This window comes from Plecotus auritus (assembly GCF_963455305.1).
Source record: "Plecotus auritus genome assembly, chromosome: 7".
In the NCBI taxonomy this organism is placed as follows: domain Eukaryota; kingdom Metazoa; phylum Chordata; class Mammalia; order Chiroptera; family Vespertilionidae; genus Plecotus; species Plecotus auritus.
In genome coordinates, this window is record NC_137774.1 from 19,793,125 (window position 1) to 19,820,659 (window position 27,535).

The 27,535-nt window shown below is 43.4% G+C and overlaps 1 protein-coding gene across 2 annotated transcripts in view; it reads left to right on the forward strand.

Annotated features, from left to right (window-relative positions):
* TEX2 (testis expressed 2) overlaps positions 1 to 27,535 on the forward strand; it is a 101,164-nt gene that overhangs the window by 68,186 nt on the left and 5,443 nt on the right. Inside the window, exons 6-9 of one of the 2 annotated variants that reach the window (XM_080682315.1) lie at positions 6,007 to 6,153; positions 10,715 to 10,814; positions 20,967 to 21,099; positions 26,817 to 26,942. In XM_080682315.1, coding sequence (XP_080538441.1) covers positions 6,007 to 6,153; positions 10,715 to 10,814; positions 20,967 to 21,099; positions 26,817 to 26,942 — 506 coding nt within the window. The remainder of the gene's footprint in view (positions 1 to 6,006; positions 6,154 to 10,714; positions 10,815 to 20,966; positions 21,100 to 26,816; positions 26,943 to 27,535) is intronic. The other variant, XM_080682316.1, reaches the window with a different exon arrangement.

The window sequence follows — 27,535 nt, forward strand, 5'->3', positions numbered from 1 at the left end:
CTCTTCATGCTTTCCTTTATAAGTGAATACTAGTTGCACTAATTATCTTGTTATCTATAAATGGATCATATGATCTTCCCTGTTTTGTGTTATCAGGAGTTGAGAACCCTACAAAGTAAGTAGGAATTGGATAGAAATCAGGAAATCTTAATTGGCGGAGTGATTTTCTAAAGATTTTCCTTTCCCTCCTGAAAGTTGGCTTTTCAAACATTTAAAGTCAGAAAGTGCTTCTCATATAATAAGTAAGAAATGTGAAGGCACGTATACAATTTAAAAATAAATCTTAGGAAGGATATAGACAAAGGTGCCAAGACAATTCAGTAGAGGAAAGAATAGTCTTTTCAAAAAATGGTTCTGAACAATTGGTATCCACATGCAAAAGAATGAAGTTGGACCCCTACCTCCCACCATATACAAAAGTTAACCCAAAATGAATTATAGGCCTCAATTTAAGAGCTAAAAACTGTAAAATTCCTAGAAGAAAAAATAGGTGTAAATCTCTGTGATTTGGGGTTAGGGAAAGCCTTCTTTCTCACATAAGATACCAAAAATACACACAACCAAATAAAAAAATAGATAAATTGGACTTCATCAAAATTAAAAACTTTCGTGCTACAAATAATAACATCAAGAAATTGAAAGGAGCCCTAGCTGGGTTGGATCAGTGGATAGAGTGTCGGCCTGCGGACTGAAGGGTCCCAGGTTTGATCCCGGGTTTCGGGCTCTATCCCCAGTAGGCAGTATGCAGGAGGCAGCTGATCAATGATTCTCTCTCATCATTGATGTTTCTATATCTCTCTTCCTTTCCCTTCCTCTCTGAAATCAATAAAAAATATATTTAAAAAAATTGGAAAGACAACCCACAAAATGGAGAAAATATTTGCAAATCATATATCTGGTAAGGGTCTAGTACCTAGAATATATAAGTAACTCTTACAACTCAATAATAAAAAGGTAAGTAACTCAATTAAGAAATGAACAAAAAATCTGAATAGACACTTCTCCAAAGAAGGTACACAAGTAGCTGATAAGCATATGGAAAAAATACTCTGCCATTAACCATCAGGGAAATGTGAATCAAAACCATAATGAGATACCACTTCACAAACACTTGGGTGCTAGTATAAAAGTCAGATAACAACAAGTATTATTGAGGATGTAGAGAAATTGGAACCCTTATACATTACTGGGAGGAATGTAAAATGCTATGGAAAACAGTTTGTTGGTTTCTCAAAATGTTAAACAGTTATATGACCCAGCAGTTTCACTCCTAGATATATGTCCAAGAGATATGAAAACCTGTGTCCACACAAATACTTGTACACCAATATTCATAGCAGTAATCTTCATAATAGCCAAAAGTAGAAAATAGCTGAAGTATCTATCAATTGATAAATGGATAAAGTATGGTATATGCATACAATAGAATAGCATTCTGAGATTTAAAGGGATGATGTACTGCTACATGCCACAGCTTGGAAAAACCTTGAAAACATTTTACCTAGTGAAAGAAGTTAGTCACAAAAAAACACATATTGTATAATTCCATTTATATGAAATGTCCAGAATAGGCAAATTCATTGAGACAAATTAGTGGTTGTTTGCCTCGGGCTGGTGTTGATGGTAGTGGTAGGAATGGAGTTGGGGAGGATTGAGGAGTGACTGCTAATGGATTCAGGGTTTCTTTGGGGAGTAATGAAAATACTCTAAAATTGGTTCACAACTCTGAATATACTAAAAACTATTTATTGTACTCTATAAAATGGATGAATGTATGCTATATGAGTTATATCTTAATGAAGCTATACATAAAAAGGATACAAAACCATGTTAGTTAGATCCAATTTTGTCTTTTTTAAAAGTTCTATATCCTTTAAAAGAATGTGTATGTGTGTGTGTATATATATATATATATGTATATATGTGTGTATATATATGTATATATATATATGTATATGTATATGACTAAAAGGAAATATAGTAAAAAATGTTTTTAAATAATTACATCTGGATATTGGGATTATGGGTGTTTTCTATAATGACTATGCATTGTTTTTATAACTAATAGCCCTGGGGAAGGGTCTTTAAGCCCTGGACCAAGCAGCCCTTTGTAAAACTCTCAGTAACACCAGATTGTATATGATCAAACCTTAGGATCAGAGGCACTAAGTTCTCTTTGTAACAAAAAAACCTGGGCTGGTCTCCTGGCCATTTGTAATAGGAAAGGTTATACCACAAAATTAAGTAAACCTCTACTACTTTACTTTGGAGGTTAATTTTTAATAACATGTATCCCAAGAGCTGCTCAGTTATGATAGTCATTTTCACCTTCAGATCACTGACCTCTCCAACTGCTTTTTGAAAGTTGCCCTTTGTAAATGTACGTATGAATATAGATGAAATGGTGAAATGGGTAGTTTTCCATTCCTTCCTACAGCCAAATAGCAATACTAGGAAATGTATGTACATTTATTCTTTAAGCTCTTTAATGTTTATGACATTCATTGGAAGTGAGTTCTTTCTAGCAGCCTGTTGAATCCAGACTTTGTTCATAAACTGCTTTGAGGCATTCTGAATGTTTTGCTGCTCTTGGATTTTTCTTTGTTTTCAGTGAGTCTGTGGAGAGAAGCCTGAATTAGAAAAAGGAACTGTTGAAACAAAAAACAACCTGCTTGTCAGTTATTTCTGAAATTTGTTTCCACATCATATGCCTTTGGCTTGGATATAAATTGTGAAATAGCCTTTGTTTCTTGCTATTTTAAAAAAAAATTTTGTAAACCTGTTTACTGTGAATAACTAGGGTTGTAAAGAAAGGTTAATAAAGGTTAGACTTTCCCACTTGAGAAGGGAAAGAGAAATCTATTCTCTTATGTAGCCTGCAGATCTAAGGCAGACATGCAGTACCCTATGTGGACAGCAACTAGGCCCTGTCTGAATTCCCCCAGGGAGGAAAGCATTGTCCTAGGGTGAGTGTTTACTGAGAAGTCTACATAGCTAATCTGATGTGACTCAAAGACGTAACCTCAAAAAGCTGGACCAGATCCCCTTAGGGGTGGAGTGCAGGTGTTCAGACAGAGAGAAAAGTGATTTCATATAACATGTACAATTTGTGGCATGAGTGCTCACTGATCACAGACTTCCCCTCCTTTGTCCAGGACCCGGAGGTAGAAAGGTCTTGGTTAATATCAAAAGACATTACTAGTACAGCACTAGAAAAGCACAGAGAGAATACTCTTCAGACATTAAAATGAGTGAGGTAGAACCATGTCTTCTGAAATAGAATGATCAACATGTATTATTTTTTAAACTGTCACCAGAAAGGGACGGGGACTAGGCGGTGTGCCCTGTCATGTGTAGGAACTATTTCACAACACCAATCCTGGTGCTTTTGAGAGAACACATTTATTAAAGCTGTGGACAGTGAAACAAAGGAAAGGCTTAAGATAGAAGAGGCAAGGTCACAGCAACAGGAGTGAGCCTAGACTGGGCTGCATGGACTCAGGAAAGGAAATTACAGATACAAAAAGAGGGACCTAGGAGACAGGTTGAGGGGGTTAGCCCAGAATGAGCTGCTGCTGCCTACTGCTCCCTGCTCCAGGTTGCAAATCTTGTGGGGACCCTTAGAGCTTAGGAGAAAGAAAGAAAAGATACACACTTGAGCAAAGAAGGGAGGCATAGTCATGCTTGAGAGAGTGTGCATTGGGTCTTTCGTCTTAAGGATTTTTATCTGTTTTCTAAAGGAGGGAGTTTTAGGGGAGTTCTCAGGGGAGGGTCTCAACGGAATATTCAACAGCTTTCCAGGTGTGTTCTTTACTATGCTGATGCATCATAATAAGCTTATAGGGGACTTTGGGATCATTCTCTGGTCAGCTTTACTGCTTTACTTTTGTCTTGGATTTGTCTGGCTTTAATTGGATTTTTTGTTATTTATTCCTCTGACTTCACCCAGTCTGGGGTTTGGCTTGGCACTAATGGCACTAACTGGGTCTCTGTTATCGATCTCCCTGACATGGAGGATTTAAGCAACTTATTCTTTGGTAGGGGAGGAGAAGTGTAAACCATCTGCTCCTAACTGTCCTTGGTTAGGGAAGATAAGATCTTGCAATTTCTTAGCAGGCTATTAATTGTGTGGCTTTGTTTAACTATTTGTCTCAGTTTCCCTCATTCCACATTCCACTTGTCAAGGAATTTTCTTAGCTTCTTATTCTCCTGCCTCAAAACCAGAGTTTAATTTTTTTACTGAGACTCACCAACATTTATAAGGGAGACCTTTCAAAATGCTCTAAATTTGAAGCACTCCTAGAACATAAAATATCACCCTTCACATGCAGTAACATTAGCTGAAAATGCAAGTTAAGCCCCAGGTCCCCAAAGAGAAAGATGGCACAAGCTCTGACAAGACTAGTGGTCAGGTGGGTGCTGGGCAGTCCGATAGGCCCTGTACAAGCTCAGTGAGCAGTTCACCAGGCCAGACCCTCAGAACTCCAGGCTTCAGAAAAATCACACATAGGTACATGCCATAGACCTTTGAAGTACTCACAAGTCATCACATCCCCAAGTGTCAAATTCATGAGCACCAAGCCCCTCTATACTGTGCTCCTGGCCTAGGCACCCAGCTGCGACATCAGCACAGTCACAGCTGCCCACACCAGATCTCACTGGTATGAATGCATATGTATGGAGCATGGAGAGGATGAGGGTGTCTGGTGTGTGTTATGGCTGCAGGCAACCCCTGGGGGCAAGACGAATGCATTTACATAAACCATAGAAGTGAAAGGGTGAATAGTTCACAGATTTCTGCACTTCCAGTTCCTTTGGCCTTTGCTTTCCAAGGCTAATTGTTTCTATAAAGTTATAGTCTAATTAGAAACCTCAGGATAGGGAATGTCTGTCACCAGGTGCCAGTCACACCCCCTTCCGCCCTCCCACAGGACCCAGCAGGTGGAGATCCAGGAGAAGGAGGCTGTGAGTCAGGCTCTGCCAATAAACGAGGGGCCTCAGGCAAGGCACTGAACGGCTCTGAATCTGTTTTCTCATCCCCAAAATTGACATAAAAGTTCTGTCTTTCAAGGTTTTTGGAAGGCATAAAAGAGGGAGCCTGAGAAGGAGTCTTGTCACAGGGTCTGGCCTGGCCTCAGTGGACAGCAATAGTGACAACAATGGTGACCACCACGCATTACCTGCACTAACCTCCAAACCTCACCATACTGTCTTAGATGTCACTGCTGCCTCTCCCTTCTTCTTCACCCTCACCAGGCCGAGGTCCATAGTGTCATTAGCCTTGAAAATGGAGACTAACCTAGATTTGCTCTTCTACCTTGCACACTGGATGTGACAGATGTTTTAAATGGATTTTATCATTTGGAGGTGAGGCCCAGGTGGGAAGAGCTACAGGAGTTTCACCAAATTCCTGAGAGTGACTCTCTAATCCAGGACTGGAGTTCTCAACCTCATCTGTTTGTTACATCAGTGGGAAAGATTCTAAAAATCTTGATACCCACTTAAATTCGTATGTCTGGTGTAGGACTCAGGCATCAGTGTTTTTAAGCACTCCCCTGCACCTCACCCCAGAGAATCATGAGTCACATAATCAGGAGGTTGAATGTGGGAGTCCTGAGCATTGGGAAACTCTGGGGCTGCCTGGTGAGAACCAGCCTGACAGTTACTCATCCAGGGAGCCTGAGCCAGAAGAGAGGTAGGCAGACATTTGATCAGTACCGAGTTAATTTGGGGGTGGGGGGGCACAGCAATTTGGCTGAACTAATGGTATCCATAGAAAGACTGGTAAAAAAATAAAACAGGTGAAGAGGAGTTTTCATCTGTGATGGTGGCTTTTCTTTTTCTCTTCACTGACATAATGTGGGACTTTGTAATTTATAGGGAAAAAATACGACTCATGTGGTCACCCATCTCTATAGGGAAGGACCTTCAATGACTATAAAAATAAGCACCTGTCTTGTTCTCCAGTTGCTTTCTAGCTAATTTTGGTCCCTTTTCTTTTGCCAGTTGCCAGAGGCTCCACCCTCTGAGGAGGAAGAACAGGAAGCCTGGGTGAACGCCTTGCTTGGGAGAATGTTTTGGGACTTCTTAGGAGAGAAATATTGGTCCGAACTGGTGTCTAAGAAAATCCAAATGAAACTCAGCAAAATAAAGGTATTCCAGTTCTTCACATTTCTTAATTTCTGGAAGTTTTGTACCATTATATTCTCAGTGAAAGATAACTCAGTTTAAAGCATATAACATATGAGAGTGGTAAGTTCTTGTCAAACAACATATCTGGGCTGTGACCTTGACCATATGACTAATTGCATCTGAGACTTAGTGACCATTCCTGTTTACTTATTTTCTGTGTTGCCCTCCTTGTGATCCATTCTAGGTGATAATCCAGAATTCGGTTTGGGAAAATGTGAGCTCTTGTAGCTCACATTTGTCATATAGACTTATGTTATCTGTAAGTTAACATTTAACTTAAGTTAGTATTTCCAGAGGCCACCCAGCCACACAGTCTGAGCCACACAACATGCCTCATTACTTAAGACCTCTTTCCCAAGTCATGCTCCCTCTGCAAGCTGGGGAAGTTAGCACTGCACTCTAAATGTGTCTGGGATTGACCTTTCCTTCTGGCCAGATGGTATTTTATTTTGGGCTCTCTTTTTGCTGAAGAAACAGTCCTGATGCTGATTTAGACCCACTTGGAAGTGAGTTTAAAACTGCATAAGTACTCCTCATGGTTGCCACCGAATGACTAATTTAGTATCACCTTTGGTAACCAAGAGACCTTGTTTAGTGACTTAGAAGTACGTTTTTGACCCAGCAAAGACCTAGCCAAGGAAGAGTTACTGTGGCCCCCAGATCTTCACTGAGAGGTAGCACAGTCAGCAAATTAAGTCAGTGGATCTTTGGAGTCAAAATACCTTTGAGCAGCAGAAACAGATGGATCCTTTCCCTAGAAAAAAAGCACAGTGACAGAATCTTGCCCATGACCTCAGAGAGTTCAAGGACTCCATGTTAGGAGACTGAGCTAAGTGAAATTGCACTGGAGGGAAAACATGGGCATGGAAGAGCTTGGGTTGATTTTTGGGTAATGAACAAGCTCTGTCTTGCTTCCTGAGGCCCCGATGAAGAGGAGAGGCTGCCTCCTAAGCTGGAAGAGCAGATTTTGAGGCTGAATTCAGGACAGGGATTTGGGAGCTCTCTGTTTGTGTTCTTCAGGTGAATTGAGGATTGAACCCACCTTGCTAACCAGGTCCATGGAGGGAGCAGGAAGCGACAATGACTCTCCCATGTTTAGAGATGAGAGGCCCACAGCCAGCCTGGAGCTCACTCACCCTTCTTGGATTTGGGAAGTGGCGGAGGGCTTGAGTTCCTGGGCTGGCACTTCTCTGTCCCCAGAGACTGTTGTGGGCCCTTTCCTGAGCTGGGGGCCTGGCAGTGTGCAGCAGAAAGCAGGGCATGCCTGCACTCCAGATGGGACCCTGCTCTCCCTGTGACACACATTCCAAAACAATGGAGGGGGCAGTGTCCCATGCTTCTCTCTGGAGTCGGAGGTCCCCTTGGTGAAAAACAGTGGGTTCCCTCATCCCAGAGGAAGTGAGGGAAAGTCTTTTATTTTCATTTTCTCCCTTTGTTCATCATGTGAGCTTCTGCAGTTCACAAACTGACACTCCCTTTGGTTTTGTGAGGTCGGAAGTGCTGGAGGGTTAGGATGGAGAAAGGGGGCCTAGATCCAGCGGCGCCAGCCGTTCAGAGACAGGGGCAGTACTCACTCCATCGCTGGCCTCAATGCCTCCAATCTGACCTCAGCTGCCACCCATGAAGTGCCCCGTCAACCAGAGGGGACCTTACCCTGTCAGTGGAATAAACAGAATGGCAGCAAGATATTATCTAAATTCTGAACCTACCAGCTCCCCTGCCAAAGGAACTCATTAGTATCACCAATATTCAGATATCCCTGGAAGAGTTACTCCTCAATATAGTGAGTTTTGATTAATGGCTAGTCAAGAGTCAGAATGGCTGGAGGAGCCTGAGCTGTCCCCTGTGACAATGACCCTTGCGTACTGGTAGCCCTTGAAGGCCTGACATTCGGAGAACTCTTTGCTGGCCTTGCCCTGCAGTCTCAGATTGTCAGCCGTGCACATGATAATGATTTGTTTTGAAAGAGCAGCCTTGTGTTTATATGGTGAACGGTGGGTTTAAAACAAGCTGATTTTCTGCCCCAACAGCAAGTAAACTCTTGGCCTCGGCCAGCTGCTCTACCACCACCATGGGGCTCCCAATATTTAGGGGCCTCTGCTATTACTGCATATAGCTGCTAACATGCCACCCACCCACCCGATAATGTCCCATACACCTGCACGCCAGTCCCCCGTTTAGGAGGATAAAGAACATGCAGTGAGTTTCTGTCACACTGTGTGCCCTTTGGGTGGGCAGAAGAGAGGTTCTGGTTGAAAAGAGCAGGAGTGGCCTTTCTTTGCCTTCCCAGCAGGGGAGGAAGGAGGCTGCTCCAGGGCCTGGACGCCAGAGTGTTGATTCAGATCAGAGATCTGAACAAGGAGGGGTTGGGGGTGAGAATCTTAGATTTGGGTACTCAGGTAAGTAAATAGGTTACCAGACCCTGCTGATGATCCCCCTCCGCATTCTACTTACTGGTAATGAGAGCCACCACACCCTGCCCAGTCTTTCTCCTCCAGTCCCCTCCTCATGCTTAGGTCCTTCCGGAACTGCAGGGTGTAGGATGGGATGGGGTGGGAGGTTGGGCAGGCCATGAGGAAGAACAGCACGTTCCTGTCTCTGTATTTGCTCCTCTGGCTCAGTGTTGGACCCCTGTTCCCATAGAAACCCAGCATGCTCCAGACATGTGGGTATTAGAATGACAATAATAGACTAAAAGCATGGGGGCAGGCAAGGGTCCAAGATTTTGGCTACATTCTTGCCAAGCAGCATTCTGTAGGCTGATTGGGAGATCAGGGACCATATAACGTTAATGCTTTGGAAAAAGCTTTTCCAAACACAGAAACCACCAATTCAGAAATGTACATTTGAATACTGTCTCTAGTCCTGCTTTGGCCATCTCAGACTTTATAACCTCTTTCCATTAACCCCTCCCCACCTGCAGAATATCAGAGATGAAGTTCTCTGACTGGTAAATCCTAAAAATGTGTAAGTTTCTCTGCAGAGAGACAGCTGAAGAGGTCCAGTCAAAATAGGCATAAATTCATGCCTGGCTAGATGCTACCTCACTTTATGGGCAATATTTAACATAACTTTAATTTAAAAATCTATTCTAAATTTTACAAAATTATTCTAATGTTCAAATGGAGAAATACTCATGAGAATTAGAAAATCTGGGGGGAAAGAGGACTTGCCAGATTTTTAAGTGTATAAAGCTACAGTAATAAAAGCATTTTGATACTGGTAGAAAGCAGGGTGCTCAGTACAGTCTCCAATGTATTGGGAATCTCATATTTAAAGGTAGCATTAGTAGTGAAAGTATTGGTGGTTCAATAAATATGTTAAGATACCTCACTAATTATTAGAAAAAAAATTAAAGTGGATCCCTAATTTACATCTTACACTAAAATTAGGAATAGGCTAAAGATTTTTTAAAAATACACATACATAAATTGAGGTGGAGGAAACACAGATGAATTAATTCTGTAGTCTTGAGACAAAGTAGGAATTTCTAAGCATAATATTAATCCTTTTATGTTATTTCCTCTAGAGTAAGTTCCTACTGATAGCTGTATTAGTTGGGGTCCCACTCAAATGGAGGAACCTAAGAGGAGAGTTTAATAAAGGCAAGATTTATGAAAGTGTGGGTCTATGTAGAGAAACCAAAAGGCATAGTGTAGCACCCCAGGGCTGGCAGCAGTGAGGAGCAGCTGTGTGTGTGTGGCGGGGGGGGGGGGGGGGGGGGGTTGGGGGTCGGGGAAGGACGTGCTGCCTGTCTGACAGGAGCTGTGGCCTTTAATAGAGGGAGGGGACAAATGTCGGATAGCACTCTTCTCTGTACCTTACCTCCCTACAGATGCATCCCATTGGCCAAGTCCAACCAGAAGTCAGTGGGCAAGAGAGCTTATCAGCATGATTTGCTCAGGCCAGCCCTGGTATAGGGAGGAACTAGAATCCAGGGGCAAATGAAAAATGTCAGCACAGGGTCAAGGGATGTGGGTGTTGTTGTTTTTTCAAGGATTTCAATAAACAGTGTGAATTTGCCTGTCAGAAATGTAGCAATTTCATAATTCCCACTGGTAGTCTAAGAGCTGTCCATTTCCCCACACATTAGCCAACAGGGTGTTATTAACCTGACCAACATGGCCAGCTTCTTCTCCACAGTCAGGTCTCTGGCCAAACGCTGCTCCTCAGAGAAGCCTTCACTGGCCTCCTTAGCCAACATAGCCAACCCCACTCATGCCCCAGAATCCCTCTCTCCCGTTTTATTTTCTCTGTAGCACTAACCACTCTCTGAAGTTGTTTGCCTACTTCGTTATCTGTTTCTGTCTCTCCAAGATAAACCCCATGAGAGCAGGAATCTTGTCTGCCTCATCCATGGATCTGTCCATAGTACGGTGCCTAGTAGTGGTATGTGCTCAATAAATTTGGGTTAAATAAATGTGTCCCAAAACCTTGACCATCATTCCTTCTGACAGTATGTTGAATTCTGACATTTACCAGGGTACTAACATTTCATTCATTGTTTACTTCTTTTCTCCAGCTCCCCTACTTTATGAATGAACTAACTCTGACGGAACTTGACATGGGGGTAGCTGTGCCAAAAATCCTTCAGGCCTTCAAGCCTTATGTCGATCACCAAGGTAACTCTTAATTGACTTTAGAGAGGAATGATACTTATATGAGTGTGAAAATGTCTCCATCACTGCAGGTTGAATACCAAGACTTTGTGTTTGAAGGGAGTTGGGGGCTTTTTAAGTCGTGTATTTCATGTTGGTTGTCTTTTTTCTTAACAGTCCCAGCCTCACACTGATGGGTAATGGATCAGGACTCCTGCTCCTATTCCTTTTAGTCTCTTGGATCCTTAAAAAGTCCTCCTTCAGCCCTAACCGGTTTAGACACTCTAACAGAGAAAGGTAGACCAGAGTAGTATTTGCAAATGTAGAAGTCCGCCTAATACTGCACGTTGAGATCACCTATAACCACTAAATTATGTCTACACTTTAATAAATCTGAGTGTTCTCCTGGGTTTGGTTAATTCCTGGTTCACTAAGAGTAAAACTAGAACAGATTCTTTGCAAAGGATTTAGCTGGAGTTCTCTTAACCACATTTGAAATTGTAAAGGATACATCATCTATGTGCTAAGTGTGTAGCTAGAATCTTCGCTCCATTGTCGATGTACAAGTGCTGCCTTTCTTCCTCTGCCTCTAGCAGGCTCTAGGTTGCCCTTTACTCTTTGCCTCTAGGAATTGACTTGCATGTAACAAGCTGGTAAATGATCAGCTAACATAACCCTTCTGAGCCACGGGCTTAAAGAAAGTAAATAATAGGTGTACATGCTCTGTTTTTTAGTGCATTAGCACTCTCTTATCTCAGGGCTGAATTCGCCCTTTGTTGAATTAGAAATTTCTAATGACAAGGAAACAGTGCCACAGCTGGGCCTTGCTGCATCTGAGTGTCCCTCTAGCTCTGAACTCTGTAGCCTCCCAGGGCAGCTTTGTCAGGCTCTGAGTGAAATTCACCAACCATCTAAATCTTCAGTCTCTTTCCTGTCCCTCTGAAAAGAGACATTTCACTAGATCACTGATTTTCAACCTTTTTCATCTCATGGTACCCATAAACTAATTACTAAAATTCTACGGCACACCAAAATTTATATCTTTTTGGCGATCAGATAAAAAAGCATAATTTTGATTCATTCACACCAGAAGTGTTGTGCTGGCTGTTGTCATTTTTTTATTTGACAGTCTAAGGAAAAAGAAGTCAGCGCCTGTGACTAACTTCAGGTATTGTATGTTTTAAAATTTCTCGTGGCACACCCATTGAAAATCACTGCACTAGATAAATCAAAGCTTTGTCGGTGTTTAGTCCATTTGCTGCTTATTTAACTCCTTTCAGGGCAAATTTTAGAGATCTGCCTGCTTATGAAATGAAGGAGGAAAGGTATGATGAAGACATAAAGCCTGGGGGTTTTAAAAGTTTGACCAAATTAGATTTTTCCATGTCTGCAAAGAATACAAGTGTTGGTAAAACAGAAATGAACACAAAAGAAATACATGTTTTGGATTCCATTGCTAAGGGAAATTCCTTTTAGCGAAATTAAAACCAGGGTGACTTGCTAAAATGGACTCTGAAAAGCAGAGCCCACCTTCCAGGGAAAGGCACCCAGGGTGAAGAGGCCTCACCAGCTCTTGGGAGAGGCACCTTTCATGGGATCCCCCCACACATACTTTTTTTTTTTTTTTTTAAATGTTTTCTAACTTGTGCATGTTCGTTGGAGGCACATGGCTCAGGAGGGGTATTTGGTCCAGAGCTGGTTGGATCGCTCGTCCTCCAGATGCTCTTCTTCAGGCAGCACTGAGTGGTGGTTCTGAGCACCAGGCCTGGGGCCAGACTGCTGGGCTCACAGTTGACCCATCCTACAGCTTAAAGCTAGTAACTGCTACCAGAATAAATGGAAAGAAGAATGCCATTGTTAGCTTTCGTGACCTTGCAACGGAGCAGTAAAATCACACATTGACCATGTTGGCCTGTCCAAGTTCTGGGGCACACAGCCAATTTCTATGTAGTTAATAAAAGTTAAATAACTGCCTTCCCCAAGGCACCTTCACTTCCCACCCACGGCAGGTGGCTGGAAACTAGCTTTGTACCTCCTGCCTTATCTCCGACTCCTCCCAAACCACATATGTCTCTAACCATGGAGTGTGTGTGGGTCTCCTCTCTTCTCTTCAGGCTATACAGTGGGGTACAGAATCCTGTCTCTATAACTTCCCCCCAAAAAACTGGCCTCCCCTTCCCACCCCTAATCCCCACCCAAGCTGCTGTCTCCAGGTCCAGGCCTCTGGGGTCCACCAGGCCACCCCTCTCAGCCAAGGTTTTTCCTGTTGTTTTATTAACTCTGTTGGGATAGATAATGTTTGCTCCTTCATTTATTCAGCAGCTGCTCATTATAGGGAAAACTGGACTGTTTAGAAAAGGGAAAATATTACCCATTACCCCACCATTCAGAGACAGCCAGGGTTACCTTTATGGTACATTTGGTACATGTTTTGTTTATTCTCTCCTAATATTCTTTCTCTTCTGGTTAAAAATTGATTTAGAATCAGATACTTAGAATTAGGCAGACTGACAACATAGACTTGAGAGGACAGTCAAAGATAACCTAGCCCAGACCCTGCTGTGTTGTAGCTGTGTGATGTGTAGGCCAAAGCCCAGAGTGAGTGTGACTTGCCAAAGATCACCCGGCAGCTCACCTTCCATCCTGTTCCTCAGCTTCTAGGCCAGAGGCTCTTCATGAGCAATAGCTCTGCAGCCAGGCCACCCATGTTGGGCCCCTGGTTCTTCACTGTCCAGCAGTGAGATCTCAGGAAGTTACTAACCACTCGGCCTCAGTTTCCTCATCCATAAAGTACTGGTGTTGGTAGTGCCTCCCTTTTCCAGTTGTGGTGGAGATAAAATGTTACATGTAAAATGCTCAGAGAGGACACATGGCACATAGTAAGCCATTAGTGTTTGCTGCTGTCACAAAGCCTTGTTGTTAGTAAAAGCTTTCTAGTAGGGAACCGCTTCTGTCAGCCAGGTTATCATCTTCATGCCTGGGACCAGTGTCAGAATGAACCAAGGATATGGACTGTGCTCCTTAGGTTCAGATTAATTCATTTAGTCTTCAGGATATTTGCTTCATGTATTTAAGTCTGCAAATAGTCATTGAGCATCTACCATGGGCATTTCTGTACTGATTTTGCCCCGTTTCAGGATACCCAAAATAACAACCCACATTTCAACTGAAGGTGGAAAGATTACCATGACCAGCCGGGATAGGAATCTTGTCTGTCTTCAGATGCCTTTACTCACGACTGGCGGTTTCCACCATCTACCACTCATCTTCTGGACCTTAACTTAGAGTACCTGGTGCCTTTATCCAGTGATGGGACTGAAGATACTCTGCCAACTGATGGTTTCAGAAACTGGAACCAGAGTCAGGCTGTGACCTGCCCATTCCTTGCTGCAACCCCCTTGTCAACAGTAGACGTTAGGACAACAGCTATCTAGGGCTGAACATGATGACAGGGCCAGACTGTGGGACTTAGTACTCAGGAATGGCATGCACACTTCTCTAACTAGATCGTGTTGCAGAAAGAAAAAGACTTTTTATAGAAAGGGAGAAAAAAGACTCATTTGTGGATCTTGGTAGGGGTGTGAGAGAGGAGATTGATTTGTGACTATGTCCACCTTGGAAGGCAGAGCTGTTTCCAAGAACAGTTACAGGTAGACAAAGCTAAAAATGACATTTACCCTAAAGGAGGCAGCCAAATATAAGAAATGCTAGTTTTCTGTGATATCTGAGTAATATGTCACCAGTCTGTTTGCCAGGAACAAAACAGTCACTGGTGAGTTCTTCTAAGAGCCGAATAACTCAAACATCTGCTCTTGGTAATATATTATTAATGCTCCATTTTAAGAGGTTTTGTTCTTTGGATGCTTTCAGAGTGAAAATCAACCACTACTATTTAGAGGTGGAGGAAATGAGTAACATGAGGGCCAAGCTCAGTGAGCAAGGCTTTAGGTTCTCGCAACTCCTGAGCCACAGGGGCCCTGTTAAACCTATTCCAATGAGACTTTTAGTTATTTTAATAGTAATAAAACAGTGAACAGCGAAGTGGAACTACTAGATGGATATAGCCATGGAAGAGCTATTCCTGAGGCCATGGAGTCTGTTAAATAGAATGCCAGGGAGAAGGCTGAAGAACCTCTGTTTTAGTTGTCTCTGGTGATACCCGCACGGCTGTTTATGATCTCTGGTGGCACCACAGTCTGATCTGCACCAGGTGGTACAGGTATCTTTCTTCTTCAAGCGTAAACTTCCTGAGGGCAGGGATTCATCTCAGTGTCTTTACCTCTGATATCTTGCATTAAGAACTCAATAAGCACTTTTGGATAGAGTGAGCTGTAACTTTTGCCGTAGTCTCCCTCTGAGTAGTGGTGGTGGTGGTAGCTGATCCTTTTCTCTGAAGCTGAAGAGTGAAAAACAGTCATCAGAGCTGCTCACAGGCCTTTGCATGAAGACTCACTGAAACTCGCCATTGTCCGTGTCAGTTGTGTTTCCCATGTTGCAGAATAAAGTGCTTGTTTTATAGGGACTTGTTAAGGGCTGATTATTTGTGTCCCTCCCCCCTCCAAATTTATGTTGCAGTCCTAACCTGCAATGTGATGGTATTTGGAGGTAGGGCCTTTGGAGGTAGGGCTTTTAGATAGGGTCATGAGGGAGGTTGCTCATGATGGGATTAGTGCCCTTCATAAGAAAAGACCAGAGAGCTAGCTTGTTCTGCCTCTGCCATGTGAAGACACAGTGAGAAGGTGGCCATCTACAAGCCAGGAAGAGAGCCCTCACCAGGAACTGAATTGGCCATACCTTGATCTTGGACTTCCAGCCTCCAGAACTGTGAGAAATAAATGTCTGTTGTTTAATTCACCCAGTGTATGGTTTGTTGTTATTGCAGCCCAAGATGAGACAGGACTTTGTGTTCATATCCTTTCCGAGAACCTCTCAGGACTGACTGCCTTACTCCTAATTAGAGGCTTAAAAAATTGTCCTCCTCAACTTCTGTTTTTTGTCCTTGAGCATTATCAAGAGCAGATGGTTACAGAAACCAGCATTTTAAATGAAATGCCTCACAATAAAGTCCTAACATTTGTTAAGAGCACAGAAGAAACAACTCTGTAACCACATTCATCTAGATGAGTAGCATTCAGCTCCCTTAGAGTTAAGACACCACTCACGGAGCAGTGTGTGTCCCATCTTCACATTGTTGTTAAATTTATCCCCAATGGGAAGACAGCTTTTCTAGAAACTGTTAATTTCATCTTTCAGTCTTGCAAGGCAGCAGCCTTCTGACTCACCTGTTATGTAACCATTTGGCCTCGGCTCCAGGTTGTTGTGCTCCACGGTTTTCAGGGTGCTTTCTGCCTGCTGAATCTTGTCACAGAAGCAAGTTTTTCTGCACCTAGTGCTAAAATTGTCACCTTTCCCTCATCAGAATGCAAGCACATCATATTAATTTGTTGGAATATTGCAGTTTATATCTATTTTAAAAGTTTTCAAGCCATTCTTGACTCCTTCACATTTTCACTGAGAACCAGGGCTGAGCAAGGCCCCTTGAGTGGGGTCATGGGTCATATTCAATGATATAAAACACAGACCCTATCCCCCACTCCAAGGCTCAGTCAGATGCCCACCTCTCATCCCCTCCCTCGCCCAGACAGGGCTCTCTGGCTGCCCAATGCAGCCTCTTCCCTCTTAGCCCTGCAGCCTCCTCTGGTCTGGCCCCTGTCTGCCATGGCAGTAGCTAGGCTGGAGCAAGGAGTTGTGGAAGCAAGGAAGTGGGCTGGCGATGGCAGAGAAAGGGGAGAGCCTGGCTAGGATATTCCAGGCGCTGGGCTACACACATCAGGATGGTCTCCCTTGGGCAGATGAGGCCGGAGCACAAAGGTTGGGAACTTGCATGTGACTGGGCTCCATATGCACTTCCCTGCCTCTGGTTCCATAAGGTAGGGTACTGGAGCATGTGTCACCACTTGAGGGGATGTCCCAATGACTGGGGTATGAGCCAGAAGCCTACGAAGCCTGTATCCATATCCCTGCATTTAAAAAAGAAAGACAGACCAAACCTTCACTTTATAAGAAGTAAAATTCTGATGCCTTTAATAACAATCTTCAAAGGCAATACATACTATTAATATTTATTGAAAACCTGACTAGAATTTTCAAAAGAAATGATTATGTCTGAAGACATACAGCAACCAGATAATTTGAGTCTATTGATTTTGAGTTAAATAAAGCTGGAGATATAGAATAAATATTTTCTTTATTGATGTCCTTTTTATATTGAGTTTAAAGTCTATTAATATCAAGCCTTTTGCCCTGATCCTTCTTCTATAAGAAGTGATTAATGACTAAATGTCGTTATGAAAACAGATGTGCCCTTCATTTCCAGTAACAGTACCTTTGCAGAGCAAGCTAATTGATGATTTCTAACTGCTTAACGTAAGCACGAAATAAAGCAAAGAAGACAATCATAATTGGTCTGCATGTCACTTAATTAAACCAGGTCATTCATGGAAAATGAGTACCTTCAATTATGATAAAAAGAAATGATTGAAAACAAATTGGAAATTATTCTGCCTTTAGTGAGGAATTATATACCATTAGTGCTTTTTGAGGTTAAGCAAAGCTTTTAGCTGAGATTGTGGCCAAATGGAGGATAGGTTATTTACTGTAATTGCTTGAAAATGCTGCTGTGTATGAACAATAGTTTTAGGTTAATTTCCTGCTTCCTTTATTTTTTAATTTATTTTTTTAATTTAATAAATCTTTATTGTTCAGATTATTACAGTAGTTCCTCTTTTTTTCCCCCCATAGCTCCCCTCCACCTGGTTCCCACCCCACCCTCTGCCCTTACCTCCCCCACACTGTCCTCATCCATAGATGTACAACATTTGTCCAGTCTCTTTCCGCACCCCCACACCCCTTTCCCCCCGAGAATTGTCAGTCCACTCCCTTTCAATACCCCTGATTCTATTATATTCACCAGTTTATTCTGTTCATCAGATTTTTTTATTCACTTGATTTTTAGATTCACTTGTTGATCGATATGTATTTGTTGTTCATAATTTTTATCTTTACCTTTTTCTTCTTCTTCCTCTTCTTAAAGAATACCTTTCAGCATTTCATATAATACTGGTTTGGTGTTGATGAACTCCTTTAGCTTTTTCTTATCTGGGAAACTCTTTATCTGCCCTTCAATTCTGAATGATAGCTTTGCTGGGTAGAGTAATCTTGGTTGTAGGTTCTTGCTATTCATCACTTTGAATATTTCTTGCCACTCCCGTCTGGCCTACATAGTTTCTGTTGAGAAATCAGCTGACAATCGTATGGGTGCTCCCTTGTAGGTAATTAACTGTTTTTCTCTTGCTGCTTTTAATATTCTCTCTTTGTCTTTTGCTCTTGGCATTTTAATTATGACGTGTCTTGGTGTGGTCCTCTTTGGATTCCTTTTGTTTGGGGTTCTGTGCGCTTCCTGGACTTGTAAGTCTATTTCTTTCACCAGGTGGGGGAAGTTTTTAGTCATTATTTCTTCAAATAGGTTTTCAGTATCTTGCTCTCTCTCTTCTTCTGGAACCCCCATAATTCAGATGTTGGTATGCTTGAAGTTGTCCCAGAGGCTCTTTACACTATCTTCAAATTTTTGGATTCTTTTTTCTTTTTGCTTTTCTGGTTGAGTGTTTTTTGCTTCTTTGTATTTCAACTCTTTGACTTGATTCTTGCATTCCTCTAGTCTGCTATTAGGTCTCTGTATAATATTTTTTATTTCAGTCAGTGTATGTTTAATTTCTAGTTGGTCCTTTTTCATATCCTCAAGGGTCTCGCTAAATTTATTGGCCTTTTCTAGGAAATTCTTGAAAAACCTTATAACCGTGGTTTTGAACTCTATATCCAGTCGTTTGCTTTCCTCCATTTCTTTTGTTTGTGATCTGTTTCTTTGTCTTTGCATTTTCGTTGTTTCCCTGAGTTGGTAGAGTAGCTTTGTGTGCTAGGTGTCCTATATGGCCCAGTGGCTCAGCCTCCCCAGTTACCTGAGGTGGATACTCTTGGTGCACCCCTTTGTGGACTGTGTGTACAGCCTTGTTGTAATTAAGTCTTGATTGTTGTTGGTATCACTGGAAGGAATTGACCTCCAGGCCAATTGGCTGTGAGGATCAGCTGTGTCTACGCTGGGAGAACTTCTGTGCTGGAGACAGCCTTATGAGACAAGACTTGCAAAATTGCAAAAGCCTCTGTGTTCAGCTTGGATGGGGCAGAGTCTCATGGCTGAGCAGACAACCTTGGCTTCCTGTCAGCCCTTCCCTATGAGGCCCCTGGGTCTCAGTGTCCCTCGGTAATCACTGCAAGCACCTCTGAGAGAGAGCCACCCTTGAGTTTCGCCCGCTGCCAGACAGTCCAGTTTCTCCCCCAATGAATCTGGATTCCCAGATTCTCGCCCGGAACTGGAGTTCAGCGCAGTCGGGAGATTCCACCTTCCTCCCACTAGAGAAAGCCAGCGGCACACTCAGCATTCAGTCCTCTCTCCGTGCACTTGCGCGCGCGCCTTCAGACCTCTGCTTTTTGTGGCTCCCCTGAGTTTCCGTGCGCTCCTCTCTTTTCCCGACAGTCCAGACTCCCCCCGTGTGAGTCTGGGACCCCAGGGTCTCACCCAGAACTGGGATTCAGTCAGAACTGGGGTTCAGTGCAGTCGGGAGCTTCCGTTTCTCTCCCACTAGAGAAAGCTAGCCAGGCACTCAGCCTCCCATCCTCTTCGTGCACATGTCTCCGTACCTCAGCCTTTTGTAGCTCCTCTGAGTCTCCGTGTGCCCCTCTCTTTCCTTCTAGTTGTAGAATTTCCACTCAGCCAGCTTTCCTGTGGTTCTGGATGATGTCTGTTCTGTCTTTTAGCTGTAGTTTTGAAATTGTTGTGTGAGGCAGCAGTTTAGATGTTCACCTATGCTGCCATCTTGGTTTCTCCCTCCTGCTTCCTTTAATGTTGTCATTTGTCTTCTGAGGATCTCTGAAAGTTTATTAACATTTAAACACCCACTTGAAGGATCATATTTTGATTGAAAGTCCATGAGATATTATGGCGCTCTGAGTTGGAAAAATCCCAGTCTATTCTGTCCTACCTGCCGAGTCATAGAATGATGGTGGAGAAAGTCCTGAGGTGACTGGTCCTTGTTTGCATTTTAGATTTCTGCTGATGGATCATCCCAGTGAGCTGCTATTAGATATGATTTCATTGACAATAGCTTTTTCAAGGAATAGGTTCTTAAATTAAGGTACAAGGTGATTACCCGGCTTTATTTTGGATAATCCATTAATTCTTTTGTTTCCATTATTAGGCAATTTCCAGAAAGGAAAGGGTTCTAAAAGTTTTTGTCACTGTCCTTATTATACCAAGTTAAGTCTGAACCATGTTCTGTGTCCCTGCCGCCCCCACAATTTTATTTTATTTTGTTTTTCGCCCCCACAATTTAAGATCATTTTAAGGAAGACAGTGGTTCTCACATGTGTCTTTTTTTGTTTGTTTGTTAATCCTCACAAGAGGATATTTTTTCCCCATTGCTTCTCAGAGAGAGTGGAAGGGAGAGAGAGGGAAAGGGAGAGGGGGAGGGGTAATGGAAGGAGGAGAGGCGGATTATGTGAGTTGCCTCCCACTCGCCCTAACCTGGGGTCCAGGCAGCCAACATGCAACCCAGGTACGCGCCCTTGACTGGGAATCAAACCAGAGACCCTTTGGTGGGCAGACCAACACTAACCACTGAGCCATGCCAGCCAGGGCTCTCACATGTGTCTTTAAAGAACAGCCCAGCTTGCAGTGAAGTGTCTAGTCTGCACCTCTCTTCTGCCTTGTAGCTGGCTGGGAATCGCACACCTTGTCCCGGCTTTGCCCTGGGTCAAACCATCCTCTTACTAAATGTGAGAAGAGCCCAGAGGATGGGAACCCAGGCTAACATGTGCACTGAGCTCACTGTGAGCGTTTTAATGATAGTGAAATGCCGGCCGTTTGCCTGGTGCTTGCAGCTTTTCCAGAGGCTTTTCTCCTCACGAGTTCCTCTTGCGTGCCTATATCTGTATCTATATATCTATAGACTTTCAATGTGATACCAATTAAGATACCTTCAAATATAAATGTTTGTATTGTCATTTATAGTCATGTTTTTCTGGGGGGAAAAATCTTCTGTTTTTTTTTCACCATTTCTGCAGGACTCTGGATCGATTTGGAAATGTCCTACAATGGGTCCTTTCTGATGACTCTTGAGACCAAAATGAATTTGACCAAACTAGGTAAAGAGCCTCTTGTTGAAGCCCTGAAGGTTGGAGAAATTGGCAAAGAAGGGTAAGGGGCTATATGACTTTACTAACCCAACCCTGGGGAACCAACCTCTCCCTCCAGCCTTTGAGAAGCAGGTTTGATGCATAGTCGTCCCTGATGTTGAGAGAGAAACACTCCATGTAAGTGCTTCTGGACAACAGAGGGTTTCAGGGAATGGTTCCCTAGTTTCACCCCGTGAGTCCTTACCTCTACTCAGTGTCTTTTGGCCTCAGTGCTGCTGGTGGGGCACATAGTATCGATTTTCCAGAAGGCATCACTGACTGAGACCAGCAGGGCAGGCTTGTCTACACAATAAAATGCTCTGTAAAGAAAATTGTCACTCAGAAAGTACCTCCTCCAACTTACAGCCATAAACAGCCACACGTGGGCAAGGCTATGGCCCATAGGAGGTCTATCTGCTTTAATCACAAATATTTACAATTAGTAGTTGATTTTATAGCCAAGAGGGTGCTCCTGAAGTGTCTTGAGATGTATTTTCCCTAAATAATATAGTATTGACTTGTTTAGCAAATGCTTCTCTTTGTAGAAGATACTGCATATACTGCCCAGAGTTTAGTAAATATTCAAATTTGTAACCTAATAAATAATGTTTGCTATTTTTTTTCTTAAATGCTTACAGTGGATAAGCTGGAAATTTTACATTCCCATACACCTTCTAAATGACTAACTACAAATTTAAATTATATAATTGTTTTGCCCAAACTGAAAATGCTGATTGGAGTCTGCTTCTCACCTCTTTAGCCCCCTGCATAGAATTAACAGTGCAGTGACAGGAACATTTCACAGGGAGCACCTTCTCAGAGTCTAAATATAAGACCCAGACTTAAATTTTTGCTTAGTTATGATACTGACCTGATACTTCTATTTATATTGTGCTAATAGCAGTGCAGGAGCTGGGTCACACATTTGAGAATGTTCTTTTACTTTGATGATTCTGATTTATCCAAGTTACTTAATGAAATGTACCTTTTTTAATAATTGGAGAATTTCACCTGCTGTATGCAATCTAACCTGAATCTGTGCTATTTCCCTTTCATTTTTCTATTTGTTAAAATGTGTTTGGATTCGGCAATCTGTGGATTGTATTTTCTGGTGAGTGGTATTTATCAAGTCTCCATGTAGCATTTCATACCCTGTCAGTGCTGTCTTATTTGATCCCATGTGACGCCACTAGGAAGCTTGTCATTTCATCATGTTCCTGGACATAAAGGCTCAGTTTGTCGACCTGAGAGGATTGAGATCAGGAGTACTTAAGAGGCTTTCCTGGCAGGGAAAGTCAGACAAACTTCCTTGATTTGAATTGCTGGGGGATCTAGTCCTGTGGTCAGACTCAACTTATGTCCCTGCACACGACACATCCCCCATCACCGTGCATACCTGAGCGTCATCAGTCCAGCCTCATGGTAAGAGTGGCGGAACCAGCTGCCTATAAAATGAAGCATGTCAGGCAGAACAGTCTTGAACATGAGGTCTATCTAAGCGGGAGCACGACACCACAAACACTCATCAGCAGTATTTGTGCACAGAGCCCTTTCTGGGAACAGCCTGTGCTGGCACAAGAGCTGCTGGGACTCCTTTGGAAGGAGGTGGGTTTTGGGCAGCAAGTAGAGCCCCAAATAGAGCCAGGTCTCTGAGATCCTTGCCACGTAGGTGTTTCATGTTAACTATTATTCATCCAACTCTCTTGGCACAATTTCAAGTTCATAAAATGGCTGATCAGAGAATGGATATGTTTCTAAGCAAACAATCTTCTCTAGACTGTGTGAAAAAAAAATCCTCTGCTTTTGTGATGGTATTATATTTAATTTGTAATATACACCTAAAGCACGTTTTTTTCCCCCAGTAGAATCTGTTATAACATGTTTTGCTCCTTCCTGTGAAGGTGTTTAATTTTATGTTGACATGTAATTGGCTGTCACTTAATTTTAAAAGCATACAATCCAAAAGCCTGGGCAGATGAGCCCTTAACCCTTTTTTTGCATAAAGCACCCTTTTGGAATTCTGAGAGCTCTGGGTCCTTATCCCAGAAAAAGCTCACATGTGTTCATTTGGCTCACAATTTCTGGGAGCTTTGAGAGCCTCTGAAAGCCCACCCATAGCTAAGAACCTCATCCCAGAAGTGATTCTCGATCCAATCTTCACTCCCTCGGTGCTGAGTGCATGGAATCACCGAGGCTACATGCTGGAGGAGAGACAGAAGTCATTGTGCACTTAGCTGTTATTAAGCGTGTGGTCTTTGGTGGTGACATCTTCCTTGATGGTAAACCTCTCCGAAGAGTCATGTCTGAAAAGTTGGCCAGCAGCAGCCCTTTCCCTCCAGGCGCTCCCTGTATTCTGTGGCTGCCAGTCCAGGGCCTCACTTTCAGGCAAAGGCTTGTTCCCAGGATGGGTCGCTCTGGTAGGGTCTCTGCTCTATCTCCCTGCTTTTCTCAGCTTCCTTCAAGTGTGCAAATGATTGTGCCCTTGGGGAGTCTGAGGAGATGCTGCTCAACCTGTGAGAAGTCCGACTTACTGGTAGAGGCTGGTTCCCATCTTCCCGTCATTACCCTCAGGGTGATGATGAGAAATTGAAGTCAATATTGCTTTATTCCAGTGAAGTCCTTTTTCCTTTGAAATCTGCATACACTTTATATTTGCAGACGTTTTTCCTTTAGTCTTTTTATTTCCCAAATAGTCTTCGTGTTATATACACAGTTAACATAAATTTGAGGCAGTAATGTACTCAGTAGAATCCAGGTAGTAAACTGAGCAGTCTTAACATTAGGAATTGCCTGAAAAGGCCAAAGTGAGTCAGTCAGGGGTATGTTCTGTGTGTTGCCTGCTCTTTAATGAAAGGTGGCTTTGGAGTGGGGCATTTCCTGTAAGGCACTTGGCCTGTTCATGTTCTACCATTGCAGCCTGGGCGCGGTGTGCAGGTCCCCCCATAGGGGCCCCTCTGTCCCCATGCTGGGTCACTAGTCCACAGTGTACCCTGAACCACCACCACAACTCCACCTGAGACACCGTGACTAGCTCCGGCTCTGTGGATGTACGCACATATGTGTCTGTGGCAGATGTGTGGGACAGATTTCTCTTAACTAAAAAAAAAAGAATGCACTGTATGAGTGTGGCCCCCACAAAGTAGTCACCTCACTGGGCTGTTAATCTAATTATGCTTCTTTCACTTAAAGTATTCTGGAGCTGCTTTTTTAGAATTGCCTCTGGAATCTGTGACATTTTTTTAACTGAGTGACAAAAAATCACCCTGCTTTGTAGATCAATTGGATCTGTGAGAAATTGCTATAAGTCATTCAGAGCTGTCAGCAATGGTGAAACCAAGAAATAAAATGTTTGGTCTGAGAGTGATAAAATAATTCACTTTTTCTTATGTGTCTGGCTCCAAACACATTTCCAAAAAGATTTTTAGCAGCAGCAGCAAAACTGCAATAAGCCTTTTAAGGTGACTCTTTGAAAGGATATCACACTCACCTGGAATTCTAAAGTGTGTTTTTAAAAATTGGGCTTTATTAGTTCTAGCACGTCTTATATAAATGTGTGTGCAGTTTGTCTTTCTCTGAAGTTCACGCTGACATCATAGATTGAGATCATAAAATGCACGTTCAGTTATAAAACAGTATAAAACTGAGCCAATTAGTTACACTTTTAATTAGTAAGTATTGGGTGCCACATAAAATAGCTCCCCCTGCAGAGAGTAAAGGTAACATTTGGTCAAAATCAGAATTTTGTGTCATCTGATCTGCTTTAACTGATATAGCATTGTCTAAATTATTAACTTCCAGACACAAAATTTGTCCTCTTCTCTGTCCTGTGGAGGATTAATTCAGGAACCTGATAGCTCACTGCAGTGCTTGGCCTTCGGCATCTTCTGCCCAGGTCTGGAGGCTGCCACATGACAAATGCGGGTGGGGACAGGAGGGGGCAGTGGCTCAGCAGGTTTCAGTGTGGTCCCAGATCTTGAGGCAGCCTTTTGTGCTGGTAGATGAGGAGCAGGATACAGAAGCCTTACCTGGCAGCACTGGGTGGGAGCCAGGGAGCCCAGTCACTACTGGTAGAGAAGGATACATTTCTGAGATGTTTGTGTTATCCTTGGGGATTTGTGTCCTTGACTTGCCTCATCTTAAGATCCTGTTTAGGCTTTATTGGAAATTATATTTTGTTATGTACAGTCAAAATAAAAAGAGCTTTAATGAGGGCCATCTGGCCATGGAAAACTCTGAAGTCGCTTTGTGACCAGCAAACACACATACACATTTCCGGGACCAGCCAGGCCTCTGATGGAGGAGGAATAACAAGTCAATTAGGTGCTGTTGCTGTTTCCCTGGTCAGGACAAGAGGCTTTTGTGTCTGCAGAGGGAGTTTCCCTTTAACACTATACTCAAGCCTGTTGGCTAACGGGCTGGCTCTAATGTTTCAGAGCTGGAGTTGAGGATCCCAGTGTCCTGCCAGGGAGGACACTCTTGGGGTCCTCTTACAGCCAGGCTCCTGTTTCAGGGGCGGAGATTTCAGTCCTGCCCGCCTAGTGCTGGGGCCTCTTGCTGGGCCTTCAAGCCCATACCAGCGTGTGTGCTCTGCCCTTGGGTGCCCTTGGCTCCTGGTGGCTAGGAGATGACTGCCCCGATAGGCTTCTTCTGGTGGCCCAAGGGCAACATCAGAGGAAAACCCCAAAGGATTGTACCTGCGGGAAGATGGGGCCTAAGTTCTACTGCCTGTCCTGGTAATTTTGTCCTTGTTAAAAACACAAGGCCTAGCCTCTGCTTAGTGACCATTTGGTTGCTTACTAGTGTTCAGAAACTACTCTGTCCTTTGTTCATTTTGTCCCAGTTAAGTCTCTGAGCCTCAGAGTTGGGCCCTGCCCGTCTGCCTCCCTGAAGTGAAGCCATCATCCAGGAAGGGAGCTGCCTTTGTGAGGCTGAAGGTCAGCCAAGAACCCCTAATGACCCTGAGTGGGGAACCTTAATCACTCACTCACTGCTGCTTGGTGATCCAGCAGCCCTCCTGCTTCTGGAAACTGCATATCCAACCTGGAAAGTTTAACAAAGGACATTGCTCTCCAATGAGGCTTTTTATTACCTTGTTTTTTTAATGGTTTTTAAATTTGTACTTCTCTGGGACAGTACCTGGGTTCTCATGTTAATTGCTTCCTAGGGTCCCTTTAGATTTGTACTCTGTGGTGGTTTGGTGGTTGGCTCTTTCTGTGACCTTCAGGAGCTGGGCCAGGTATGGAATAAGAAGGGGTGTTGAGTCTAAACAATTTGGAGGTAACAAACCAGAAAGCATCTTAGTTTTTTAATTTATCCAGTCAGGGGACTTGCCTGAACATCCCCGTCATTGGTGAGGGATTGTCATGTCTCCACCATAAGCTGGCACCTCACCCTTGGAACAACCATCGTTCTTTCCGTTCACCCTCCACTTGGCTATTGTTGCACTGTTGATGAACTCACTGCATTTTGTGTTGACTGCACCAAACTCCCACCACCTGTCCTAATGCATGCTCAAAAGTGCACTCTTCAGACCCAAGTCCTCTGTATTCCTCCCAGGGGACTTGGCGCTGAAATATCTTCCAAGTAACCAGTCCAATCCCAGGACTCTTGGATTGGGCCTCCTCTTTTTGGGTTGGGTGATGACTTGTGTATTGGTGGTGGTGGTGGAGTGGATGTGTTCTCTTTCTAAGCAGAGCCTGGGTGATGGGCAGGCTGCAGTCGTGACTCTGTCCTCTTCAGTTGCAGGCCCCGGGCGTATTGTCTGGCTGACAGCGATGAGGAGTCCTCCAGTGCTGGCTCCTCTGAGGAAGACGATGCACCAGAGCCCAGTGTGGGAGACAAACCGCTTCTCCCAGGGGCTGAAGGGTGAGTGGGGTCTCCAGCAGTCGGGGCAAAAAGTTGGGGTGAGCTTTTTTTCCCTTTTCCTCTGTGATCTTCCTTCTTCCACACATTGAGTGAATGGGTATTGCATTAATAACCTATAGTCAGTGGCTTGTCTAAATTCCAAGCCCCAAAACAAAAAAGACCATATAGCTTTCTTTACTTAAGAGGGTCCCAAACAAAATGGCTTTCTTGGGCCATTGGAGTAAATAATAGAATTGAAGAGCTGCTTATCACAGGGAGCACGAATTATACAACATCGCCCCCTGGTGCTCAGTGGAGAGCATTACTCCCCTTTCAGTTGGGTCACGCTTCTATCCAGCTGCTAATTCCTACAAAGCTGAGACATTCAGGCGATTTGTTTGGTGAATTTTGAAACTGTGGATCACTTAGCTGCTCTTTTGGATCATGAACTTAATTCCCGGGACTCTCTTTGCCTGCTCTTGGACTGTAGAATGATCAAAATGCTTAAACAGCCACTCTCTGCAGATCTTTTCATTATTTAAAGACTTGAGGCCCGATGCACGAAATTCGTGCAAGAGTAGGCCTTCCTTCCCCCAGCTGCCAGCACAGGCTTC